This window comes from Stenella coeruleoalba (genome assembly GCF_951394435.1).
Source record: "Stenella coeruleoalba genome assembly, chromosome: 19".
NCBI lineage: Eukaryota > Metazoa > Chordata > Mammalia > Artiodactyla > Delphinidae > Stenella > Stenella coeruleoalba.
In genome coordinates this window covers 7831807-7859644 of record NC_137165.1, presented here as the reverse complement: position 1 = coordinate 7859644, position 27838 = coordinate 7831807, and the positions used below count along the sequence as shown (strand labels likewise).

The following is a 27838-nucleotide window of genomic DNA, read 5'->3' as shown; positions in this document are numbered from 1 at the left end:
CCTGAGAATGTTAGGTTGCACGGCCAAGGGGCATTAGGTTGCAGATGGATTAAGGTTGCTAAATCAGTTGACCTTAAATAGGAACACTATTCTGGACTATCCGGGTGAGCCGGACATAATCACAAAGGTCCTTAAAACAGGAAGAGGGAGACAGAAGCTAGAAGTCAGAGTGATGCCACGCGAGAAGGACTCAATCCACCGTTGCTGGCTTTGAAGGTGGAGAAGGGGGCCACAAGCCAAGGAATGCAGGCAGCCTCTAGACACTGGATAAGGCAAGGAAATTAATTCTCCCCCACAGCCTCCAGAAAGGGATGCAGCCCTTCCGACACCTGGTTTTAGCCCAGTGAGACCCATAGCCGACTTCAGAGCTCCAGAACTATGAGGAGGGGGTTGCGCCGTCTGAAGCCACTAAGTTTGTGGTAATGCGTTACAGCAACAACAGAAAACCAGCTCAGGTATGGCCTGGGCTTTGGAGGCTGAGAAGGTCCTCAGGCGATTCTAATACGCAGCAAAGTATGGTGCTTACTGAACAAGATAAGGACGTGCCAGTGTGATTGCTTATACAAGAAAATGCACGGAGACCTCATCCGGGAAGTCAGCAAGTCACCTCACCAAAGGAGGCACCATCCATCCTTGACCATGGACCACGGTGACTAGACATGGCTTATCTGAGCGCACCACAGGATGCACGTGCTTTACCAGTGTGTGGCTAGCGTCCTTTCTAGACTGACCCACTCAACAGGCTAAATTTCCTTGGGATAAAGAACAATTATACCTCTGACAGGCAGATTTCCTACAGAGCTAATTTTCTTCTGAATACTGTCTTTCAAGGAAGGAACTGGCCAATAACTGAGTTAGATGCAAGTACATGAATTAGTACATTCACATCAGCACCATCAGGAAAGGACTGAATTGTCCTCCTCTCTGCCCTTAAACCATTAAGAACCTCTATTAGGATGGTAGAGCTAGAGGGTTTCTCCATTTGCTTTGGTGATCTATTTATTTATGACAGATGGCAGATGGATAGAATTAACTTTTTATTCATTTATGACAGATGAATGGAATAGTACTGTGGCAACAGATGAACTCAGTCTTTGTAGAGATGAAGAAAAGTGGGACCTGTATAACCTGACAGGTGCAGCCCCGCTTTGGAACGAGCACGTGCCCGCTCCCAGGGCTCCAATGCTCGCCCATACAGGGTAACCTTTCTTGAAAGCCGCTCCACCGTGAGCCTCCACGATACTATGACCACAAGCTGAAACCTTTTACTTTTTACTTTTCTCTCCCCATGTTGTCTTCCTTAGAGAGGAAGCTAGTGTGAAATTTCATTTCTATCCCTTACAACTGAGGTGACGTTACGGGGTCCCTCAGCCACTCTGGGCTTCACCTCTGACAAACAGCAATAACATCACCTTCCCAGTGCTATGCGCTGATTAAATGAAACGGCACAGATTAAAGGGCTTAGCACCTAGTAGGGGCCTTCGATAAACGCTTGCCTCGCTGAAACTCAACTATTCTGCTTCCACCCAGCACCTCGCTGCTGAAGCTGCTCACATCTCTTCCCTTTGGTCCTGTCCTCTCGCCGAGTTCTAGTACCTCATCTCCCACTGTCCACTTGACGCTGTGACTCGGATTCCTCACTGGCATCTCTCATTGGACAGGTCCAAACCGGACTTAGGATCTCCACTCACAAACCAGCGACCCCCCCTCCCCCATTCCCCTGAAAGGGTCCATGCAGTAAAAGAACCATCAGTCCCCTGCCTCCATCCGCTCTTCTCCACTCCTACTGCTGCATCTTCCATTCATGCCCCTGTACCCTCAACCGCATACCTCAAGCACAAGAGCCTTCTGGGTAGGCTCCTGACTGAAAGCTCTGTCTCTCCCAAGCCATCCTGCTTGTGGGTTTGCAAACTAATCTTTCTCCAGCCAGGTTTGTCACATCAAGCCCTGAATAAAAAAATCTTCAAGTATTTTTTCGCCCTGCAGCCTGGTATTTATGACAGAAGAGGAGCCAACGCCCCCCCCCCCCCCCCCCGCCACGATGTGTAGAGGACAACTCAGTGTGCCCTGCCTCTGCGCTGGTGTACGACGCACTGAGCCACTTCACCCCGTGACCACATAAGGACAGCCCACAGGACAAACAGATCACAAAACAAATCATTTTTAAAAGCAGCTACAGAAAACTGGACATCTTTTAACCGAATTTCTTTTCCTAGTGTTTAGTAACTACAATCTGAATCTGCCACAAACCACCCTCAATTGCATTAAACTATCAATGTAAAAATCCATTGTTGTTCAACTACTTCAGGTGTTTTGTAATAGTAAAATCATTTAACAATTAGACAAGGCTTTAGCATTTATATTAAATGGCAAATCTGGTCAATTTCAGACGTGTTCTTACCATTTTGTTCATTCAGTTCATTCCCAATTTCCTGCCCCATTTGTTTCTGGCGACTTATGATGGAGGAAAGGGCATCAAGGCCTGCGTCCTGTTCTGAAAGAAAAAGTGAGACAACTAACTCACTAAAAACCAAAGGAAAACAATTTAAAGTCTAGAAATAGACACAATTCAATACATGATCAAAGTAACATTTGAAATCAGTCAGGAAAAGAGAGAAAATAGTTAACATTATTGGAACAATTGGAACAAAATTAAAAAGTTAAACACTTATAACCCTCAGACCTTAAACTAAAATGATTTCCAGATGAATTACATTTTAAACATTACAAATGAATGTAAGATTTGACTATATAACCATTTAAACATTCTGATACTTGATATATAAAGAGCATGTACAAATCAATAAGACAATCTTCCAATTTTTTAAATGGGCAAAGGATATAGATAGGAAACGCCCAAAAGAATAAAAAAGGAAAAAGCTCTGACATCGCTAATTTTTTAAAAATATCAACAAAAAACAATACTGAGGTGTTTTTTTCCTGACTTATCAGATTTGTAAGCATTAAAAAGAATGCTAACACCCAGGGTTAAGTAAAGTGTGAAGAAGCTCTAAGTGCTAAATCACAGGAGGATAGTTAACACATCTTTCTAGAGAGCAAATCGTGCCTACCTCTTGATCAATTCTATGTCTAGGAAATGTGTGCAACAAAACATCTGGATGGTATGCCATGATGTATATACAAGGATACTCCTTGAAACACTGCTTCCTTTGCCGCTTTTCAATTTATCGTCTCTCAGCTCCAGGCTCACCGTTTTCTGACTGCTCTGTGAAAATGGATCTGGGTCCTTTAAATAATTTTTCCTTTGCCAGCTTTGGCGGTGGAGGAGACTGCAGAGATACTGCAGGGGAAACGGGTTTTGCTTCCTGGCTCCAGTGCTCTCCTGACAGACTCCTGCCATGCTGGCAGCTCCTTTGGTGTGCAGTGGCCAGCAGCACCCCAAGGCCAGCAACGTCTCCCAACACACCCCCTCCTTGGGCAGTTTTGGAATAGAGTGCCTCCAATTAGACGCCTCCCTGTGCACTGTATTCCCTAGTACCCTAAGGACCGATCTCCAGGCAGTGCCGCCAGCTCGGCACCACAGCGGCTTCTCTGAAATCCAGTGAACCCCAGCTGTGCCCTCTTCTACCTGATCTGCACCTCAACCCTGGGGGTACTGCTGTGGGTGCTCTGTCTCCACAGGGGAGTGACTACACCTTCTACCTGCTATTTCTGTCTCTTTACTTCCTGCTGGCTAACCCCTCATTACTCTAACCCCGTTATAGTTAGTAATTCCGTACACTACATTTTCCATGTTGAAATTTCTTTCTCCTGATTGGACCCAGATAGATACACTTATAATAGTGAAGAATTAGAAACAACCTAATGCCCAAACACAGGGATTGGTTTAAAAACGGAGTATAGGGACTTCCCTGGCAGTCCAGTGGTTAGGACTCCACGCTTCCACGGCCGAGGGGCCCGGGTTCAATCCCTGATCGGGGAACTAAGGTCCCACTAAGCCATGCAGTGAGGCCAAAACAAACAAGCGAAACACAGAGTACAGCCGTAGAGGGAAACACTATATGGCCGTGAAAAGTGATATTGTACAGGTATATTTTGATTTCAAAAGAAGTTCATGACACGTTATTGGGTTAAAAAAGAAAGCAGAATACAAAACAATGTATAGTAAGATAGCATTTTTGCTTTTAAAAAATGTGTTACCTTTCTAAATTTTTGAAAATTTAAAGAGAAAAGAACTCAAGTTACTCAAGATCCTTTATTTAAAAAAATTTTTTTTTAAACTCTAGACAATCCCAATCTCTTTATAAATACTTTATCCCTTTGCTTGCAGGTGCATTGGAAAGAACATTCCAAGGCTGAGTGTAACGACTCTTTCCACCAAGCGCTCTGCTGGGTGAGGGTAACATGCCATTCGTGGCTCCACTCGTTGATGGGTTGTTTTTTTTTAAATGTCTGTTTCACATGAAGGGCGATCTACAAAAGCAGAAATCATAAAGGTCTTCTTGCCCCGGATCACAGTAACATCTTCTTATGTAGTTTTTCCTAGTCTTTTTATGGGATTAAGCCATTACACAACTTGTTAATTCATCTGGAATTTATTTAAACTAATGGTGTGCGGTAAGGACCCCTTAGTAACGATTTTTGACACTACATGCTCTTTTAACTGTACAAATGACCTGCTGTCTCTAGGGATCATTCCAAGGGACCATTTTATAGCAAAATCACTTTATAATGAGGTCCTTTTGGTCTTCAGTAACAACCTCTTGGATGGCCTCCAAGAAAAATCTATCATCAACCTAGTGCTGCTATAGGATGACCGATGTTACAGTAAAATTCCAAATGCATCCCCCAAATAAACTATATATATTGTAGAACTGAGGGGCAAGTGTCAATGCGAATTAAAAGGTAAAACAATATAAAAAGAGAAAAGGAGATTCCTCTATGGTTTTCAATTAGGGAAAAAATCATTAAAGTCCTGAAGTTGCTTTACCTAGTATAGACATAGATTACGAATGAAAAATACCTATGTTACACTCTTCACTTAACCCTGACTCATTATCTGCCTTACTACCTAGAGGTTATCTTGCTAATGCAAAACAAAAAGAGGGCTAAAAATCCTGCTCTACTCAAATCATTTCTATAAGAACTTACTACCTCCTCACTATGTTTAAGTGCTACAATAAATTTTCATCCTATAATTCAGAAACACAGAAGGTCCAGATACAGAGATGCTGTGTATGTAATAATATTGATGACTTGGGCTTCTATAAGTCTTTAAATTTTTATTGCAGTATAGTTGATTTATAATGTTTAGTTTTTGTTGTACAGCAAAGTGAATCAGTTATGCATATACATATATCTACTCCTTTCTAGAATTTTTTTTTTTTTTGCGGTACGCGGGCCTCTCACTGTTGTGGCCTCTCCCGTTGCGGAGCACAGGCTCCGGACGCGCAGGCTCAACGGCCATGGCTCACAGGCCCAGCTGCTCCGCGGCATGTGGGATCTTCCCGGACCGGGGCACAAACCCGCGTCCCCTGCATCGGCAGGTGGACTTCTCAACCACTGTGCCACCAGGGAAGTTCCTTTTTAGATTTTTCCCATATAGGTCATTACAGAGTATTGAGTAGAGTTCCCTTTGCCATACAGTAGGTTGTTATTAGCTATCTATTTTATATACAGTAGTGTGTATATGTCAATCCCAGTCTCCCAATTTATCGCTCTTGGTAACCATAAATTTGTTTCCCCTTGGTAACCATAAATTTGTTACAGTTTGTTATCTAACTATGTTTTGTAAATAAGTTCATTTGTACCATTTTCTGAGCTTCTACAAGTCTTAAAGCAGCATTTCTAAGGGGAGGCAGTGTGGTCATCTTAGAGCCAGTGAACCAAAGAAAATGCTGCTACCTGCAAAAATATCAACGATTATCAAGACCCATGCAGACAGCCACCCAGAACCATGTAAAACTACTACGATGTTGTAATCACAGCTCATTACTATAATCTACCCTACCTTATCGATACCCTAAATCATTATGATATCACAACAGATCATCTGCAACATACCATACTCTATTAATCATTCTTCAATTTTATAATGGTATTGACTTTAAAAACTGGATGACCACTGCACTACATAGAATAATGACCCCTAAAGATGTCCACATCCTCATCCCGGGAACCTGTGAATATATGACCTTACATGGCAAAAGAAACCCTGCAGATGTGATTAAGGGGAAGGAACTGGAGATAGGAGAGGACTCTGGATTATCCAGGTGGGCCCAGTTTAATCACATGAGTCCTTAAAAACAGAGAGTCTTTCCCAGCTGTGGTCAGAGGGAGGCACGAAGAAGGGTCAGAGAGATGCAACTTGCTGGCACTGAAGACGAAAGAAGGTGTCCAGGAGTCAAGAGATGTGGGTAGCCTCTAAAAGCTGGAAAAGGCAAGGGAATGAATCCTCCCCTGGAGCCTCCAGAAGAGAACCCAGCCCTGCCAACACCTTGATCGTAGCCCAGCAGCATCTGTACGGAACTTCTGAGCTACAGAACTATAAGATAATAAACTTGTATTTTAAGTCCCTAAGTCTGTGCTAATTTATTATAGAGCAGTAGAAAACCAATACAAACATTTTTGGAAAAATCGCTTCAGAACAGTTAGGTGTTTGACTACTTCCTATCTTAAGACATGCAGAAAAACCATCTTCTAACTAAATACCATGTAATTGTGGGAGGACAATCTGGTGGCTGTAGATTAAAAATAAAGGGACAGTCATCATAATGTATTCTTGTCGAAAGTAACAGACGTCATTCTGATCAAGCCACTAAATCTAACTACCAATTTACAGAAAATATGTGGGACAGAGGGACACATTAAACAATGTGTGTGGATACAAATAGCAATTCTAGATAGTGGGAAACTATAGGGCAAATGCCCTTGTTTTGTCAACAAAGAAACAGCAAAGAAAAAAAGAGTTGGCAAAGGCACCTACCTACTAAAGAAACTTAAGGGGGGCTTCCCTGGTGGCGCAGTGGTTGAGGGCCTGCCTGCCGATGCAGCGGACGTGGGTTCGTGCCCCGGTCCGGGAAGATCCCACATGCCGCGGAGCGGCTGGGCCCGTGAGCCATGGCCGCTGAGCCTGCGCGTGCGGAGCCTGTGCTCCGCAACGGGAGAGGCCACAACAGTGAGAGGCCCGCGTACCGCAAAAAAAAAAAAAAGAAAAAAAAAAGAAAAAAAAAAGAAACTTAAGGGACACAACAATTAGTTGCAATGTTCAGACCATATTCAGATCCTGAATTGAACAACCTGAAAAAAAACCCATCATGGGACAATCAGGGAAATCAAATATCCAGTCGGTGTTCAGATTAAGAATTGTTAACTTATTAAGGGTAATAATGGCATGGTGGTTATGTTTTTGTTTTTTAAAAACAGTCCTTATCTTTTGCAGACATGCTTTAGAGTTATATTCTGGAATATTCACCAATGAAATTGTACAGTGTCTAGGATTTGCTTCAAAAACAATCCAGGGACGGGTAGGTGGGTAGACATATAGATGAAACGAGATGGGCTGTGGGTTGATAATTGCTGAAACAAGTGATGGGTAAGACGGAATCATTACCTTACTTTCTCCAGTTTCATATGTTTGAAACTGTCAAAAGCAACAAGTTACCAACATTTTAACAAGTAAATAAAACCAAGGAACATTCTTAAGAACTGCAACCTCAGGCCCCCGACTGAGCACATGACAAGAGCCCCAAGGGCTGGGGCTGTGTCTTCTTTTCCTATGGTTTTGCCCAACTGGTGGTACAGAGCAAGTATTTAATAAAGGCGTTTAAACCAAGGAATGACCACAGAAGACCTTCTAGGTCTGTAGAAGGAAGAAATACAGTCTCTGCTACACATATATGGAAGGACTCCTCGTTAATACTAGACAGCTCTCTGAGTTTAGATAATAGAAAAAGTAGCTGATGCTGTGTTGTCCAGTGCCCAGAGAGGAGGGATGGAAATTCCCACATGTGATATATAGGAGCTCTCCTTGAAGAAGGGGAAGTAGATAAGGTCAAGCTGGGTAAAGATAATCACTATATTGGAAAGACTCTTAGAGCAAGTTCTAGGAACAGATGTTTTTAAGATCTGAGGGGCAAGGAATGTTGGTCTAGGTGACAGCTGCAAGGAAGGTTATCTTGAAAAATCTGTGAGGTTATGATTGCAAGTGTTCAAAGATGAGTTGCTTAGATGCGCCAGGGTACAACGCAGCCCGGCCGGCCACCTTCCCCACCGCTATTTCTATGAAAATACTTAGAGACCTAAGAACACAGAAACCCAGAACCAATGCACAACTTTCTGCTAGAATCTAGAAAGAACGTCTATAGACTACGGCAAGAATAGTTGGAACTAATTAAGAAGCCCGAGCAACAGAGACTTCCTGGGGAGAGGTAGAACAATTCTCCAATGTTTGCCACCCGCCAGCTGACTCGGAAACGGGTCTGTACTGACCAAAAAAGCACCTCCCCTTGTTTTAGCACGGGGATTTTTTTTTTTTTTTTTTTTTGGGCCGCAACGCACAGCTTACAGGATCTTAGTTCCCCGACCAGGGATTGAACCCCAGGCCCCAGCAGTGGAAGCGCCGGGTCCTCACCCCCGGACCGCCAGGGAAGTCCCTCGCACAGGGATTTTTGAGGTGAGCCAGTTATTGTCATCACCTCACCCATCTTCTGCTGAACGTCCCTTCGCGCCTCAAATTATGCCAGCACAGAAGCTGAGGCCGGCTAACTGGCTGTAACGAGGCCTAGCTTCCGGGTCAGGGAAGGAAGGCATGCATTGCCTCGAGTCTAAGCTCTACCAAAACAACTGGTATTCAGGATGATTTTCCAAGTGTTTTCTAAAGGTCAACGAAAGTACAGAAAGGCTAACAGATTCCACGGGCAAAAGGAAGTCAGAAGCGACGCTCTGTGGTTGTGTATTTTTTTCCAGTGCGGGACCTGGCCAGGAAGCAAAGCCATGGTAACCTCAGCGCATCACCAAGGTTCCTGGGGCAGAGAAAAGACTAATGAGGGTTTCGTGTAAAGATGACTTCCATTTTTGTGTTTATCCCTGAAAAACAGCTTGCTAGGAAATCAAGTGGGGGGGGGGGCGGATAGAGCATTTCAAAACACAAAGGGAAGAGTAGAGAAACATCCTGACCTATAATATATGCTGCTTCTCTCCCTCCATTCCTTTACTCCCCCCCCACCAAGCCCCAAAAGCCAGCCGGCTTCCAAAGGGTGGGCATCTCAGTAAGGGTGCTCTCGGTTTTGGAGACAATACAAACACTTGCACGCGGCGTCCTCTCACACCTAGCCTACAGCAATCTCTGAATGAGGCACCTCCTCAGGGGCAGGGATACTTTTCCTGACTGAAAAGTTTTTCTTGGTACAAAGCAACCATGCCCAGAAAATTCATTAGTACTGGCTAGTAAGACATTCCTTTCAGGAACCATGAATCCTGAAAAGTAAAATCGGCCTTGTTCTTAATTTCTTCACTTTACTTCCGAAAACGGCTGAAATACGTAGAGTTAGAGTGACCTGGGAGGAACAGGGCTTCCTTCCCTAGATACGTCCACTGTGAAAAGGGAGTTCAAAACAGAGTTAGACTTCCGCTTCTAGCCAAGAGGGACTGACAGGGACCAGATTTACTTCTGGCCCAGGCAAAATATACAAAACAACAGTTTCAAGATGCAGACATGAGGAAATGAAGGACAGTGGTCCCCGAGACATGGGAAACAGATGAGAGGAGCTCTCCGCCCCACACCATCGCCTTGAGAGTTCCCAGGCTATGGTGTGGGGAAGGCAGACCCCAGGTAGAGCCCAGCAGTCTCCCCGAATTAAGAATCCAAAAAACAGGTCCAGGTGGCCACAGTACCAGAGAGCTGCACAGAGAGAGAATGCTGGAGATTTGCACAGGGTCCACCCTGAGACTTCAGGTGAACGTTGATCAGGGCAGATGTGTGAGGAAATTAAGGCTGGGGAAAGAACCACCTGAAAGCCTTAGAAGGAATAACTCTGAGCTCACAGGAATTGCACACGTAATTCCTATCCCTACCCACCAGGTCACCTCATAATTCAAAGGGCATCAGAGAGGGTACGCAGAATGGCTCTGGCACAGCAGTGAGGGAAATCACCTCTTGACTGGAGCCTGCAAACATTTTCTATCAAGGGCAAGAGAGCAAGTACTTTAGGCTTTCTGGTTCATATGGTCTCCTGTGCAGCTACCCAACCCTGCCATTGTCACAGGAAAGCATCCATAACTAATGAATGAATGAGCATGGTTGTGTTTCCATAAAACTTTATTTATGGACACTAACCTTTGAATATTATACAGTCTTTACAAGTCATGAAATATTCTTTGCCTCTTTTCAACCATGTAAAAATGGAAAAGCCATTTTTACCTTGCAGACCATATAAAAACAGGTGGTGGGCCAGATGTGGCCCATAGGTCATGGTTTGCTGACCCTTACTCTAAAATAAACACTGCTGTGGTCCACCTGACAAAGCAAGACCCAAATAACTGCATCCCAGCCAACAACAACAACAACAAAATCTCAAGAATATTTTCAGAAAGAAATATCTAGTAACTGAACAAAGAAAAACTCACATCTGGCTTTCAAATGAATACTTCCTCCATAAGATTAGAAACCAGGCAAGGATGTCTGCTCTCCTACATTGTACTGGAGGTTGTAGCAAGTGTAATAAGGCAAGAAAGAAAAAAGACATCCAGACTGAAACGAAGAAGTAAAACCACACCAATTAAAAGACAAAGACAGTCAGAGTGGATCAAAAAACAAGAGTCAACCATAGGTGGTCTATAAGAACCTCACTTTAAATATAAAGAAATATATGGATTAAAAGTAAATGGACTGAGTGGGAGCGAAACCAATGCCTGCCTTCGAGCAGCAGCTGCGCCACGGCCGCCAAGGGCTTCTGTGCCCAGTGTTGCTCCCACCAGTCTACAGCACAGGGCATATCTTTGCAAACCTCTTCAAGGGCCTTTCTGGCGAAAAAGAAACGCCTATTCTCATGGTGGGCCTAGATGCTGCGGGAAAGACCACCATCCTGTACAAACCGAAGCTGGGTGAAATCGTGACCACCATTCCCACTACAGGCTTCCACGTGGAAACCGTGGAATACGAGCACATCAGCTTCACTGTGTGGGACGTGGGCAGCCAGGACAAGATCCAGCCTCTGTGTGCCACTGCTTCCAGAACACACAAGGTCTCACCTTTGTGGTTGATAGCAAAGACAGGGAGCGTGTGAATGAGGCCCGAGAGCACCTTATGAGGATGCTGGCAGGAGACGAGCTCAGGGACACTGTGCTGCTCGTGTTGGCTAACAAACAGGACCTCCCCAATGCCACGAACGCAGCTGAGGTCACGGACAAGCTGGGTCTACACTCAGGCACAGGAACTGGTAACACTCAGGCCACCTGTGCCACCAGTGGGGATGGGCTCTATGAGGGACTGGACTGGCTGTCCAATCAGCTCCAGAACCAGGAGTGAGCTGTACTCCTCTCTCCTCCCCATTCACTCCCCTCCTCCTACCCTTGCTTTACTCTCATGTGGCAAATGTGCCCCTGGGGTGTGAGTGCCAGAAGCTGTCTCCATGCTGGTCGGTCACGGTGTGCTTCACCGTGCTGTGCATGTGCAGACGCTGCCTGCAACTGGGTTTTTATTTAATCTAAATAGTTTTTGTCTCCAATGAGGCAGTTTCTGGTACTCCTATGCAATATTACTCTGTTTGTTTGTTTGTTTTAATTGTAAAAAGAAAATCAACCCACTGTTTAGTACTGAGAAGGGATTTTGGGCACACGGGTCATCCAGGGGTCGCTGTTGCAGATGAGCTGGACGCTCCTCCTCTTGGGCTTTAGATCTGTGTTGAGATCCATTTTGGTGGTTGGTTTTTAACCCAAACTCGGTGCATTTTTTAAAATAGTTACAAGATAAGGAGAACACTCGAACACACAGAAGGGAGAAATGTGCCTAGTGTAGGTTCTGTAGTAATGGCCTGAGTCCAGTCCACCGGTGGTCTATCTCCTGTTGGGAATGTGAAGTGGGGCAGAACCAGCCATGATCCATTCTGCATGGTCACAGTAAGGTCCCTGTGATTTGCTCCGTCTCGGGTCATCCCACACCCCATAGCATTTGTGCTCACGTGGCTGCCCAGGAGATGGGCTGGAGGCTGCAGCCACTTCTCTCAGACCCCTTGGAGGAACCCCAGCCTTTCTTGGGTCAGCATGGGCACTTTGGCTGGAACGCTCCGGTTGGAGCAGGAGCCCTGCCGTCTCCTTGCTTGCCTGCTCTGGGCTCTCTGGGGTTCCACCAGCATGAGCACAGGTGGTCATCCTTGAACCCCAGCCCCTCGGAGCCCCAGTGCTTTCACTCCCTCAGCCTGCAAGGGTCAGATTTGCCATTGAAAATAACCTCTACTTTTTTCTTTTGTATTTTGATAAACACTAAAGAAGCTGGAGCTGTTAACCTTTACCTTGGGGAAAACCTCAGAACTGCTTTACTTTGGTGTTGCAGAACCTCTTACTGCTTTCAATACACAATTAGTAATCAACTGTTTCGTATAGTTTTCAGTTTTCATTTTGACAAGCAAGCAGTGTAATTACAGCTATTAGAATAAAATCTCTTAACTATTAAAAAAAATAAAGGTAAATAGATGGAGAAAGATAAGCCATACTAACAGTCATCAAAAGAAAGCAGGAGCTGCCATATTAATTTCAGACAGAGCAGACTTCAAAGCAAGTAAAGTTAGCAGGGTTAAAGAGTATTATGTAATGATAAGGGGGTCAATTCTCCAAAATGACATAACAATCCTTAATGTGTATGCACCGAACAGAGCAAACTACATGAGACGAAAAGCTGATAGAGATGCGAGGAGGAAGAGATAAATCCACCAGCATAGTTGGAGACTTCTACACCCCTCTATCAGAAATGGACAGATCTAGCAGGCATAGTTAAACTCAACACCACTATCAATCAGCTGATGTAATGGCCATCTACAGACTGTTTTATCCAACAACAGTAGAATACACATTTTTCTCAAGCTCACATGGAACATTCACCAAGACAGACCACATTCTTGGCCATAAAACATACCTTAATAAATTTAAAAGAACAGAAATCATACAGTTCTGCTCTCGGAATACAACGGAATTGAACTAGAAATCAACAACAGAAAGATAGCTGGAAAATTCCCAAATACGTAGACATTAAACAACATTTCTAAATAACACATGATCAAAGAAGTCTCAAAAGAACTTTAAAAATATTTTGAACTAAATGAAAATGAAAACACAACTTATCAAAATTTATGATACAACAAAAGCAGTGCATAGAGGAGAATTTATAGCAGCAAATGCATATATTAGACAAGAAGAAAGATTAAGATCAATAGTCTAAGTTCCCACCTCAGGAAACTAGAAAAAGAAGAGCAAATTAAATCCAAAATAAGCAGAAGGAAAGAAATATTAAGAATTAGAGCAGAAATCAATGACACTGAAAACAGGAAATCAAGAGAGAAAAAAAAAATCAATGAAACCAAAGCTGGTTCTCTGAAAAGATCAGTAAGTTCAATAAGCCCCTGGTCAGGCCAACTACGAAAAAAAAGAAAGGACACAAACAACTAAAATCAGAAATGAAAAAGCAAGCAGAAACACATCATCGTAAACAGCAGTGATGTCCACTTTTTCATTTCTGGCAACTTTTAAAAATTAATTTTTATTGGAGTATAGTTGATTTAAAATGATTTCCTGGATACACCAGGAAACTCAGACACCAGCATCTCCACCACTTGCGGGGGCAGTGTGTGGGGGGTGTTTGTCTACAGAGAAGCTCCCTGGAGAATGCAACAGGAACAGTACCATAAAATTTACAGTAAAATAGGAACAGAGGCAGCCAGTTGATTTTGCACAGGTATGTGCAAGCACTTCAAACCATCCACCCTTCTCGAACCCTGGCATGCCAACTGTCCGTCACAGCACCTTTAAAAGCAGAGGCACAAACATCACAAATGTTTGACCATAGGGCTGTGTGGTTCAGGATTTTATGAGAAAGCCATCTTTAATATACAGGGTTATAAAACATTGCCAGGTTATAGACCTACAGATTTCCTTTTTATACAACAAGTTCAAATGCTGCAACCATGACAAATCAGTGTCATTAAGGCATCCTCACGTCTCCAAAATCATCTCATCAAAATTGTACCACATCGAAGGAATTTCCCCATCAACCATCAGCTATGACATGTGGTGCTTTTTAGGACACAGATGTATTGTTTACAGCTAATGGGTGAAACCATGGACCAACACGTAGGATTTCAGGATAAACAAGAAAAATCACATGATCATATCACCAGATGCAGAAAACATATCAGACAAAATCCAACGTCCCTTACTAATGAAAACTCTCAGTAAACTAGGAATAGAGAGGAAGCTCCTCAACTTCATACCTACAAAACCCCCACAGCTGGACTTCCCTGGTGGCACAGTGGTTAAGAATCTGCCTACCAATGCAGGGGACATGGGTTCGAGCCCTGGTCCGGGAAGATCTCACATGCCGTGGAGCAACTAAGCCCGTGCGCCACAGCTACTGAGCCTGCACTCTAGAGCCTGTGAGCCATGACTACTGAGCCCTCGTGCCACAACTACTGAAGCCCACGTGCCTAGAGCGCATGCTCCGCAACAAGAGGAGCCACCGCAATAAGAAGCCCACGTACTGCAACAAAGAGTAGCCCCGACTCGCCACAACTAGAGAAAGCCCGATCACAGCAACAAAGATGCAATGCAGCCAAAAACAAAAACAAAAACAAAACCCCCCACAGCTAACAACATACTTAATGATGTGAAACTCAAAGCTTTCCCACTAAGGTCAGGTAAAAGACAAGGATGTCCCTTCTCGCCACTTCTTTCCAGCCTTGTACTAGAAGTTCTAGCTAATGCAATCCGAAAAGAAAAGGCATACAGATTGGGAAGAAAAGAAAACTTCATTTGCAGGTTATATGATCACCTAAGTAAAAAATCCAAAAGAACTGACAAAAAATCTCCAGGAACTAAAAAGCCATTATAGCAAGGTTGCAGGATACAAGGTTAATATACAAAAGTCAATCTCTTCCCTACATACCAGCAACGAATAGGTGGAATTTGAAATTAAAAACACAATACAACTTACATTAGCACTCCCAAAAGTGAAATACTTAGGTATAAATCAAACAAAATATGTACAAGATCTAAATGAAAAAAACTACAAAACTGATGAATGGAAGCAAAGAACTAGATAAATGGAGAAATATTCCATATTCATGCATAGAAACACTCAATATTGTCAAGGTATCAGTTCTTCCCAACTTGATCTATAGACTCAACACAATTTCAATCAAAATCCCAGCAAGTTATTTTGTGTATATCAACTGATCCTAAAATTTATATGGAGAGGCAAAAGACCCAGAAGAGCTTACACAATATTGAAGGAGAAGAACAAAGTTAGAAGACTGACACTACTCAACTTCAAGATTTACTATAAAGCTATAGTAATCAAAACTGTGTGGTACTGGTCAATGGAACAGAACAGAGAGCCGAGAATCACAGACCCTTATAAATACAGTCAACAATCTTTGATAAAACAGCAAAGAAAACACAACAAAGTAAAGACAGTCTTTCAACAAATGTTGCTGGAACAACTGGACATTCACATGCGAAAAAATGAATCTAGACCCTACATTCTTGACAAAAATTCAAAATAATCATAAATCTAAAAGTAAAACAAAGCTATAAAATTACTAGAAGATCACATAGGAGAGAACCTAGATGACCTTGAGTATGGCAATGACTTTTTTTCTTATCACTTCATTCCTTCTTCATGCTTTTATGTAGAAAGTTTCTAATCTATATTATTTTCCTTCTCTCTAAATAACCTTTAAACCATTTTGCAAGGCAGATCTACTGGCAAATTTCCTCAATTTTCATTTGTCTAAGAAAGTATTTCTCCTTCAGTTTTGAGGGATAATTTCACAAGGTACAGAATTCTAGATTGATGAGATTGTTTTGGAGGGTTTTTTTGGCAACACTTTAAAGATTGCACTCCACTTTCTTGCTTGCATGGTTTCTGAGAAGTCAGATGTCATCTTTACATTTGTTCTTCTAGAAGTGAAGGGTTCTTTTTTGTTTGTTTTGTGTTGTTTTACTTCTAGATTCTTTTGGATTTTTTTTATCTTTGTGATTTTCTGTACTTTGAAAATGACATGCCTAGGTGTAAATGTTTTGGTATTTATCCTGCTTGGTGTTCTCTGAGCTTCCTAACTCTGTGGTTTGGTGTCTGCCATTAACCTGGGGGAAATTCTCAGCCATTGTTTCAAATATTTTTTCTGTTTTTTCCTCTCTCTTCTCCTTCTGGTACTCCCATTACACATCTACTACACCTTTTGCAGTTGTCCCAGTGTTCTTGGATACTTTGTTCTGTTTTATATCAATCTTTCTTCTTATTGCTTTTCACTTTTTGAGGTTTCTATTGAGATATCCTCAAGCTCAGAGATTCTTTCCCTCAGCCATATCTAGTCTACTAATAAGGCCATCAAAGGCATTCTTCATTTCTGTTACAGTGTTTCTGACCTCTAGCATTTCTTTTTGGCTCCTCCTCTCTGCTTCCATTGCCCATCTGTTCTTCAATGCGATCTACTTTATCTATTAGAATCCTGAGCATGTTAATCATTGTTTTAAATTCCTGGTCTGATAATTCCAACATCCCTGGCATGTCTGGATCTGATGCTTGCTGTCTCCTCAAATTATGTTTTTTTTTTGCCTTTTGGTGTGCCTTGTAATTTTTTCTTATTAGACAGGATGTATGTGGTAAAATGTACTGCTGTAAAAAGACTTTTAGTAAAAGGTGGTGGTAAAGTGTGGGCATTAAGGGAGTGTTCTACAGTCCTATCATTAGGTCCCAGTCTTTAGTGAGTCTATGTCTCTGGGCTGTGAACGTCACAAGGGTTTCAAAGTTTTTTCCTCCCCTTGCCACTTAGGTGGGACAGGATGGCTAGTGGGCTAGAGAGTTAGGCATTTCCTTTCCCCCAAGTCAGTTAGACTGATATAATTTTAGCAAGTTAGGTCCTGGTTAAGTAGTTTCTCCTGAGGATGAAATCTTGTTAAGAACAGAGTGCTCTAGCATATTCCAAAATGGTTCCTTTTCCCCTCTCTCTACCAGAAACAGGAGGGGATTTTTCTCTGGTATTTACTGTGAGAACCTGGTAGAGCTCCTAGAGGTGAATCTCACATAACTGTGAGGACCCCACTATGACTGGGTCCCCTGGAGTTTTTAATTCTCAGATTTGTCCATACTGAGCCTCCAGCCACTCATCAATGACAGTTCAGATTTTCCTACCCAACTGGTTCCCACACTGGCTTCTGCTCAGAAGTCTCTGCTCCAGTAAGCTGTGACTCCCTGTATTCTCCTGTCTCTCCAGTCTTGCAGGAAGTGATTTGCCCTGTGCCCTCCTCTCTTACAGATCCAAGAAAAGTTGGTGACTTTTCCAGTCTGTTCAGATTATATTACTGATTGTTAGCATGGAGTGGTGACTTCCAAGGTCCTTACAGGCAGAACAGGAAACGAGAAGTCTGGCAATGACTTTTAGATACAAAACCAAAGGTACAATCCATGAAAGAAATAATTGATAAGCTGGACTCCATTAAAATTAAAATCTGCTCTGTGAAAGATACTATCAAGGAAATGAGAAGACAAATCATAGACTGGGAGAAAATATTTGCAAGAAACATCTAATAAAGGACTGTTACCTAAAATATACAAAGAACTCTTAATGGACCAAAGGTCTTAACAGATACCTCACCGAAGACAAATACAGGGCTTCCCTGGTGGCGCGGTGGTTGAGAGTCCACCTGCCGATGCAGGGGACACGGGTTCGTGCCCCTGTCTGGGAAGATCCCACATGCCGCGGAGCGGCTGGGCCCGTGAGCCATGGCTGCTGAGCCTGCGCGTCCGGAGCCTGTGCTCCGCAACAGAAGCGGCCACAACAGTGAGAGGCCCGCATACCGCAAAAAAACAAAAAACAAAAAAAAAAACCATACAGATGGCAAATAAGCATATGAAAAGATGCTCCACACATCATAAGTCATGAGGGAAATGCAAATTAAAGCAAGAGATACCACTACACGTCTATTAGAATGACCAAACCCTGGAAACTGACAACATCAAACGCTGACAAGGATGCAGAGCAATAGGAATTCTCAATTCATCACTGGTGGGGAGGCAAAGTGGTACAGTCACTTTCGAAGACAATTTGGTGGTTTCTTACAAAACTAAACATTCTTACCATGTGATCTAGCAATTGCACCCCTTGGTATTTATCCAAAGAGTTGGTAAATTACATGTACACAAGAACCTGCACACAGATGTTTATAGCAGCTTTTTCATAATTGCCCAAATATGGAAACAATCAAGATGTCTTTCAGAAGGTGAATGGATAAACAAACTTGGTCCAAGCGGAGAGTGGAATATTATTCAGTGCTAAAAAGAAGTTAGCTATCAAGCCTTGAAAAGGCATGGAGGAACCTTAAGCACATACTAAGTGAAAGAAGCCAATCTGAAGTCTACATACTGTATTATTTTAACTACTGATATTCTGGAAAAGGCAAAACAATGGAGATGGTAAAAAGATCACAGGTTGACAAGGGTTGAGGGAGGAGGGAGAGATAAACAGGCAGGGCACAGAAGATTTTTAGGGAAGTGGAAATACTCTGTATGATGTTGTAATGAAGGATGTGTCATTTTATATTTGTCCAAACCATAGAATGCACAACACCAAAAATGAACCCTAAAATAAACTATGGACTTTGGGTGATTAGGATATCAATGTAGGTTAATTCATCATAACAAATATACCATTCTGGTGGTTGATAATGGAGGAAGAGTATGCATGTGTGGGGAAAGGGGTTATATGGGAACTCTCTGTACCCTCCTCTAAATTTTGCTGTGTACTTAAAACTGCTCTTAAAAAAAGTCTTTAAAAAAGTAAAACTGTCTTTATCTACAGATGGCACTGACCATTGTATAGAAAGTCCTATAGATTCTACCCAAAAGCTGTTAATAAATTAGTGAGTTTATTAGCAAGGCTGCATGATCCAAGGTCAGTATACAAAAAATCAATTGTATTTTTATACTAGCCACAATCAGAAGTAGAAATTTATAAATGCCATTAATAAGAAAAAAATATGAACTACTTAGGGATAAATCTGATAAAAGATGTACAAGACGTACAGTGAAAACTACAAAGCACTGCTGAGAAAAAGAACTAAATAAATGGAGAGATATGCCATATTCATGGATCAGAAGACTCAATATTGTTAAGATGTCAATTCTCCCCAAATTAAAGATGCAGTGTAATCCCAATCAAAAGCCCACGAGGCTTTTTTGTAGAAATTGAAAGCAGATTCTGAAATTCATATGGAAACGCAAAAGATCTAGAATAGCCAGTCACATTTTGAAAAAGAACAAAGTTGGAAGACTTATACTACCTGACTTAAAGACTTGTGGCAAAGATACAATAATGGAGACAGTGTGGCACTGATGTAAAGATAAACAAATGGACAAATGGAACAGAACGGAAAGTCCAGAAATAGGCCCACACCATATACGGTCAATTGATTTCCAAGAAGAGTAAAGTAATTCAGTAGAGAAAGGATGCTCTTTTCTTTCAAATGGTGCTGGAACAAATAAATATGCAAATGAAAAAAAAAGAAATGCATTTCATCTTGCTATATTAAAAAAAATCAATTCAACATAGACCATACACCTATTGTAAAACCTAAAACTATAAAATTGCTAGGAAAAAAAAGGCAGTAAATCTTTGTGGCTTTAGGTAGTCAAAGATTTCTAATTGGACTTCATTAAAATTAAGAACCTCTGCTCTTTAAAGGCCATTGTTAAGAAAACCAAAAATATAAGCCACAGATGGGGAGAAAATATTTCTAAAACATAAATATCTGACAAACATATAAAAGGATATGTTTTATAAAATTCTTAAAACTCAGTAACAAAAGATGAACAACCCAATTAAAAATAGGTAAACAATTTGAACACACACTTCATCGAAGAAGACACGCTGATGACAAATAAGCACATGCAAAGATTCAGTCATTGGGGAAATACATATTAACACCACGATGAAATGCAACTACACACCGACCTGAATGTCTCAAATTAAAAAGACTTTCTATAACACTCTTTGGCGAGGATCTGAAGCAATTGGGACACAAATTCTTCTGGTGGCGATGTAAAATTGTACAACCACTTTTGAAATGAGTCTGGCAGTGTCTTTAAAAGTTAAACATAATGAGGATATACGTATATGTATAGCTGATTCACTTTGTTATAAAGCAGAAACTAACACACCATTGTAAAGCACTTATATTCCAATAAAGATGTTTAAAATAAAGTTAAACATACGCCTCAGTCATTCATGAAAATGTATGTCCATACAAAGACTTGCACATGAATGTTCATGGCAGTTTTATTTGTATAATACAAAATACGCATCAACAGGTGAATGGATGTGCAGACTGTGGTCAATTTATGCAAGGGAATACTATTCTGTAATATAAGAGAATGAAATACTAATCCACAGAACAACGCGGATGAACCTTAAAATAGTTACACTGAGATAGAGGCCAGACCCCACCCCATCCCCAACAGAAGAGCACATATTGTATGATTCCATTTATACAGAAAAAAAAAAAAAACTAATTTATAGCAACAGAAAGCAGATCAGTAGCTACCTGGGGATGTGGGAGGGACGACAGTAAGATTTACAGACAGACATGAAGAAAACTGTCAGGAGTAATGATTATGTTTATTACTTGGATTGTACTGATGGTTTCACAGGTGTATACACGTATCAAAACTTACTAAAGCATACACTTTACATATGTGCTATTTACGATGTCAACCACACCTCCATAAAGCTGTTTTTAAAAAAGTAGAACATCTGTAACACTGACATGAAAAATGTCTATCACACGTATTAAATTTTTTAAAAAGCTGTGGAATTATCTATATCATGATCTCATTTATGTAAAATATATGTGTGCTTACACTGAATATACAGTATATATGTATAGAAAAAAGCCTGAGGAAATATATTGTTAGTCTGTTTACAGTTTGAGATTGGAGAAACAACAGATACAGCTTTTCACCTTATATATCCCTATATTGTTTGAACTTTGTATAACAAATAGGCGTTACTTCTGAAATTAACGACGAGAAGAAATTAGCAGTTTTAAAAGCCACTGGGCAAGATGAACTTGAAGGTAAAAGCCAAAATCACTTCTTTGTACAGCAGAAACTAACATTGTAAAGCAACCTTACTCCAATAAAAAATTAAAAAGTAAAAAATAAAACAAATTGACTTATATGTGAAGAAAATGGAGTCTTTTTCTTTGGAGAATGATCCCCAATCGTGGAGAACAGGGAGGGGGCACACGCCTCAGAGTCACCTGGACTGATCAGACTCAGAACTGCTCTGTCCTTCTCCCAGGAGAGAATCCCTACTTCCATGAGCTACCTGGATGGACCACAGCGTTTGTCTGATCTTCAGGTACCCTGAGGCACAAAAGCGCCAAGAGCTCTCCAAGAGCAACAGTTTTACCTCCGACTTTCAGTGGGTATGAGGGATACCCCCAAGGCTATGGTAACAGATCTGACAATGTTTCTGAGCCCGCGCTCTTGGGGTATTTAGTACCTTGGATAATTTTCTGCTGCTGTTCCCGGATTTCGTCAAAACCCAAGCCTCTGGTCTCCTCCGGCTCCTCGAAGAGCCACGGGTTGGGTCCTCCTTGCTTGGCCCCTCCAGTCATCAGGCTGGACCTGAGAACAAGATTACAGGCGTTACGTAACTCGAAAGGCATAGCTCTGCTGCAAATCACTCCCACGAGTGCCGAGGGGGCTAGCCTCGCCTGCTTTGAAAATTCAATTCGACTGCAATTTATTGCATGCTTAGTTTATGCCAGCAACTGTGTTCAGTGCTGGAAGAGATACGCAGATAACTAAGGCCCAAGCCTGGTCCCCAGGAGAATTACAGCCTGTAAAGGAGACTGTGGCAGCGCCTAATAGTTTTACTAATCCTCCATGAGACATCTGAGTCCATAATCATAAATGAAGGTCTTAAATTTCAAAACACAAGGCCAAATGGAAGTGGCCTTTCTATTAGGACAAAGTCTGTCTCACAGGTGGCACCAAAGGCACAAATATTATTTCTCGAGAAGATATAACGTTGCCCCTACAGGTTTTTTTTGCCCCTAGCATTAAACCTACAGGTTTTTTAATGCCCCTAGCATTAAAAATGACCACTTACTTTCTTATTTCGTATTTGGCTGCTCAGATAGAAACACATGCAGGGTTTCAAAACCAAGTCTATGAATATGGCATAGCATTTATAACACCAATTCTGAATTATCCATCCTAATCTTGACTCCCTCTCGCAACGCATACGCTCCTTCTGCACGAGACATATTGGGCTCCTTGCTGGCCCAGGAACACAGAACACACACTTCTGGCCTCAGTCCCATGTTTACAGGATCCTTCTCACTCCAGGTATTTCCCCTTCTGCCTCCACCTGCCCACATTCTGTGCAAACTGTGAGGAGCATCTTGTGGATGAAACCATATCCGACCATTTCTACCCAGATGGGAACAGCCACTCACTCTATAGTATGACTCATAGGATTTTTAAAATGATGGTAATGAGGGGCTTCCCTGGTGGCGCAGTGGTTAAGAGTCCACCTGCCAATGCAGGGGACACGGGTTCAAGCCCTGGTCCAGGAGGATCCCACATGCCATGGAGCAACTAAGCCCGTGCGCCACAACTACTGAGCCTGTGCTCTAGAGCCCGTGAGCCACAACTACTGAAGCCTGCGTGCCTAAAGCCCGTGCTCCGCAACAAGAGAAGCCCCCGCAATGAGAAGCCCGTGCACCGCAACAAAAAGTAGCCCCCACTCGCCACAACTAGAGAGCCTGTGAGCAGCAACAAAGACGCAAAGCAGCCAAATATTAAAAAAAAAAAAAAAAGAGAATGGACCGTGCTCACCAGCTCCACTTCTTGACCCTTGGGGTTCACTCTTCAGCCCCCGTGATCCAACTTCTACCCCATCACACTGCTGAGGCTTTTCTCAACCATAACCTCCTTACTGCCAAAACCTCGTGCCAGTTCTCACTTCCCCCGTCCCTCCAGGCCTCACTGGCCACTGCTGACCTTCTTCCAGTATCCAGGAAACCCCTCCTCCCTCAGCTCCTTCCATGCCACTCTCTCCCACGGGCAGGTCCTTCTCTGTAACTTGCAGGTACCTCTTCTTCCATCTGCCCTTTAAATAGAAGTGTGCCTCAGGGATTCTAGTTAGATCTTCTCTTCTTGCTATACTGTCTCTCCCTGGGCACTTTTATCTGTGGTTTCATGCTGTAAGGACAGATGCCAGCAGTGCTTACACCATTTTTACTCCCCAATATGAATGAAACGGGCCATATTCTCTTGAGTCACCATGGTGGTGGATTCTCACCTGGGGGCTCCCGCCCTGGCAGGGCACTATCAGAAATCTGACGGTTGGGGAGGAACGGCGTACAAATAGTTAAAAAGAAACCCCACATATCACAATCCAGGGGAGGCAGGTCCTCCCACCCCTCATCCTGATTGAAAAATCACCGACTTTCAAATTTCTCTACCCACACCATCTCCCTACAGGCTCTTCTATCTACATTTATGGATTTTCCTTTAGGACTCTCCAGCTGGGAACTCCACTCCAAATTCAACACACCCAAAATCAGATTCACTACCTTCACCTCATAAGCTGTTTCTTCTCCTATCCTCTCTAGCGGCATCACTGTATTCCCAAGTCATCCAACCCCCCCTCACCTCCACCCCCCCGGCCACATCTCATCAATTCCCAAGACCTCCCTTGGAGCTGGTTCTCAAGTCCATGCCCCATTTCATCATCTCTCATGTAGAAGAAGCTCATAGCCTCCAACCGGTCTCCTTGTTCCCAGTCACCCTGATTCAAATCCCCTTACACTCTGCTACCAGAACGATCTTTCTAGACCGGAGATCTCCCCTATTTTAAAACTGTCACGACTCCCTAGAAGCTACAGGTCAAACTTAAGCTTTACAACATGGCCCCAGTGATCTCTGCAACGTCGTCTCCCGACACCCCCTTCCATAACCCTACTCTTCCTTCAGCCTTAAGACTCTTACCACGTCTCAGACAAAGGCACAAACTTTCACACTCTCATGTTTTTGTATGAGTCTGGAGGGTCCCCACCCCCACACCCCTTTGTCCATCTGGCAAAATTCTATTCATCCCCCAAGGCTCAACTCAAATGTCACTTCTGCTGTTTAGTCTTTCCCGATTCCCGTCCCCACCCCCTCTTCCCTTAAATCCATCACTCCTGGTGCTCTCACGGCACTTCGTGCAAAACCTCCAACGTGGCATTTATCAAGCAGGATTGTAGTTAGTTATTTACTCACCTGTCTCCCTTCCTAAATTATGAGCTCTGGAAGGAAAGAGGCCACATGACAGTCATGTTTATATCCCTAGGACCAGAAAGACAGTTCCTCTGAGTACGCTGGAGAAGCATTCAGTACGGGTTTATGAAACAGAACTAAGAAAACCACTGAGCTTTTTAAGCGAGAGACAAAATGAGAGGGATATTTAACATTTATTTTGAGATTAAAAGAAAAAAAAGGCAAAAGAAATCTTAACTGCCACCTGCCTTCAAGAGTTTAGCAGCAAAGACTGACGTTGTTCGAGCAGATGGAGAGAATTTTAACTTGAACGGGAATTCTGTCACTAAAACACCTTGCAGCTCAAGCCCACTTTTGGAAGGACAATGAAGGAGTGTTTCTCCTTTGAAAAGTCAGTTAAAGAAAGGAAATGCTAAATACTACGCTTCTGAGGTTAGGGTAGACTTGAAATGTTTTTAAAAATAAATCCATCATTTTTACCCATATTTTCAAGATGGAACTTATCTAATAAAATGGAACTTATCAAATAAATGTCACATTACTAAACAGGTTAGATATCTGTCTTAAGATTTGACCAAAAAGTTTTAGTCCCTTCTGACACTGTAAAAATATTTCATTTTTATCCCCAAAAGAAAGTGATACACATTATTAAATTATGACAATATGGGGGGTTTGCAGTTAATCCATGTTTTTCTGCTGACAAATGTAGTTGAAACTTGTTAGAGTTCACAGGGAGGGTGTGCTTATCAACCGAATATAGAATTGAAAAAGCAGTGGATTCCAAGAAGCAGCTTTTCTTAGCATTTCCAAAAGATGTCAAAGTGACCATAAAAGTGTTTGTTTTGTCTGAAAAAACATCGGTGTTTGAGTATTCACAGGCCACAGAGAGGTTTGCAGTCAGGACTAGAGATGATATTTCTAGGGTGTCAGTGAGTTGAATCGAGTCTACAGAGCTTTGTAACTAGACTTGCCTGTAGATGTGAAAATGCTACTATGGTCTGAAAGGGTGATTTCCCTTCTCAAAGCTTTCTCAGCTAGTTTCTTTCCATAAATATAAAGATGCACAGAGGCTCAAATTTCAATCAGAAATAGTTTCCTTTGACATACATTCTTTAAAGGCAAAATCTGGCAACAATATCCAGGCTGGCTTACACTGAGGAGAGGCCGCAGTCAGGGAGGTAGACCAGAAGGCTAGTGCAATTTAGGCAGAAGGGGATGGGGGTCTGGATGAGGGAAATGCCAAGATGGAATGGCAGGGAAGGGACGATTCACCCAGCAATTCAAAGGAAAGCTCCACAAGTGCTGGTGAGTAGAATGGAGACAGAGGATCAAGATTTCCAAACTGGGTGACTTGGAGAATTGACACAACTTAGGGAAATGTTTCATTTCCTTTCGGGATTTTCTCAGATTTCGACATAACTCCCGTAACAACCCCAAAGTAAAACTGCTGTCAAGATCATAAGCTATGGATTTGTGGCTACTTGTGGCCATATTTACTAGACAGCTAACTTAAGTCCAGTACTCTGCCCAATTCTGTTTTTGTATCCCATCCACCTATTCATCCAACCATCCGTCCTACACACACTTACTGAGTCCCTTCTATGTGCCAGCATGAATCTAGGGGCTTGGAAGAGAACAAGAGAGACAAGTACCTGACCTCAGGAAGCTGGTACTCCAGGGACAATAAATGCCTAACACTGAGCCTTTTGCAAAGTACTCAAATTTTTGTTGTTGTTAACTAATTGAATAAAGATTATTCAATTTGTTTAGACTAATTAGTATTAGTCCAGAACAGTAAGACCTCAAGCAAGGAAAATCTCTTACTTACATGTCATTCAAGGCAAGTCTCACAACAGCATCTTTAAAATCTACCGTAAGCAAATAATTTTTTAATTGTAAACCACTCTCATTTTTCTCCCTATTCACTGCTGGCTAAACGTTACCAGTAAGAAGTTTTAAATGTAACAGTAAAACTTAACAAAACAGCTCACAGAAGAACACAAGTGCAGGGGGGGGAAAGGCCATCAGAAGTCATTATTTTGGCCTCTGACCTGAATTTGAGAAACCTCTGTGTGCTGTTCTCGAGTCATCCAGGCAATCTAAAATCAAGCAAATAAAACCAAGGGGAACAATTCTTTACTTTGACCTTAATGTCACTGTCATGGTACCTGCAAAGTCGAAGGAGGACAGGAACGGGTGATTGAAAAAAAAAAAAAAAACCACAGAATTCTTAGGTTTTGTCTTTTTTTAAATTAACATATAGTTGATGTACAATGTTGTGCTCATCTCTGCCGTACAGCAAAGTGACTCAGTTATACACATGTAGACGTTTTATGTTTCCATTATCGTTTATCACAGGATACTAAGTAGTTTTCTGTGCTCTGTATTACGACCTTGGTGTATAAAAACCTAAGAATTCTAAGTGAAAGATGAATTAGCTGCTCTGCCAGATGTCTGGTGACTGAGCGCCATCTGCTGGTTAGCGATTAAAGTACAAAATAAATGTTAACCAATAATTACCATTTATTACAAGCAGCTCCTTACTTTATTACACAGTGGAGTCTTGAAAACACGTTTAGAAACAAAGAGTGAAAGTCAACAATATGCTTCCATATTACAAGGGAGTTTCTGTTGTGCCTTTTCGACACTCATTTCAATAACAAATGTTCTACATCTTCTTTCACCTTGTTCTGCAGGACCAAACACACTTAAATGATAAATCCAATGAGAACCCAATGAGGCTGACAATTTGCATTTAGGCATTAGGCGTGCCCAGTGATTTCCATCTTTGCCTCAACCTGTTTTCCCCTTTATATGTGTTTCCATTCTCACTCATTTAAAGATACAAGGCACTAAAATATTCAATTAGTTGTGCAAATTAACACTGTTCTCTGGACAAAGATGCAAGTCCAGTAAAATGAAATTGGCTGGAAGGGAGTAGAATTAAACACTACAATGCTCTACAGTGTTAAAAATTCTATGCTAGAATTTTATATTTGTCAGCTGATGTACAAAAATCCAAATTTGGCATTGAAACTGTTGAAGGGTGTGAATAATGTATATGCTCGAGATGCACAAAAGTACCGCCCATACAGTCATCACTTCCACCTCAATAACCTTGTTTCTTATCAACCTAGTTCATATCCAAAAACTCAAATTCATAATAATCATGGCATCCTCTCCCTCTGGAGCCAAGGCCCAGAAATCTGTAGTCTCCCTCAGGTGAATTTTTATGCAACCACCCAGGCACCAATACACAGATGGGTATGGAAATTACAGGTCTGGAAAGAGTAGGGTTAAAGAACGAGGGAAACCGTAAGCGGTATAAACCCTACTCAC

At 42.1% G+C, this 27838-nt stretch overlaps 1 protein-coding gene and 1 pseudogene across 3 annotated transcripts in view; one reads left to right on the top strand and one right to left on the bottom strand.

Annotated features, from left to right (window-relative positions):
- Nucleotides 1-27838, bottom strand: part of STX8 (syntaxin 8) — a 237998-nt gene that overhangs the window by 172606 nt on the left and 37554 nt on the right. For both annotated transcript variants that reach the window (XM_079903517.1, XM_079903516.1), the window contains 2 exons: nucleotides 21732-21856; nucleotides 2402-2494 (listed from right to left, as the gene is read on the bottom strand). In XM_079903517.1, coding sequence (XP_079759643.1) covers nucleotides 2402-2494; nucleotides 21732-21856 — 218 coding nt within the window. The remainder of the gene's footprint in view (nucleotides 1-2401; nucleotides 2495-21731; nucleotides 21857-27838) is intronic.
- Nucleotides 9644-11488, top strand: LOC307177350 (ADP-ribosylation factor 1-like; annotated as a pseudogene). The gene has a single exon. The product of its transcript is annotated as an ADP-ribosylation factor 1-like (transcript).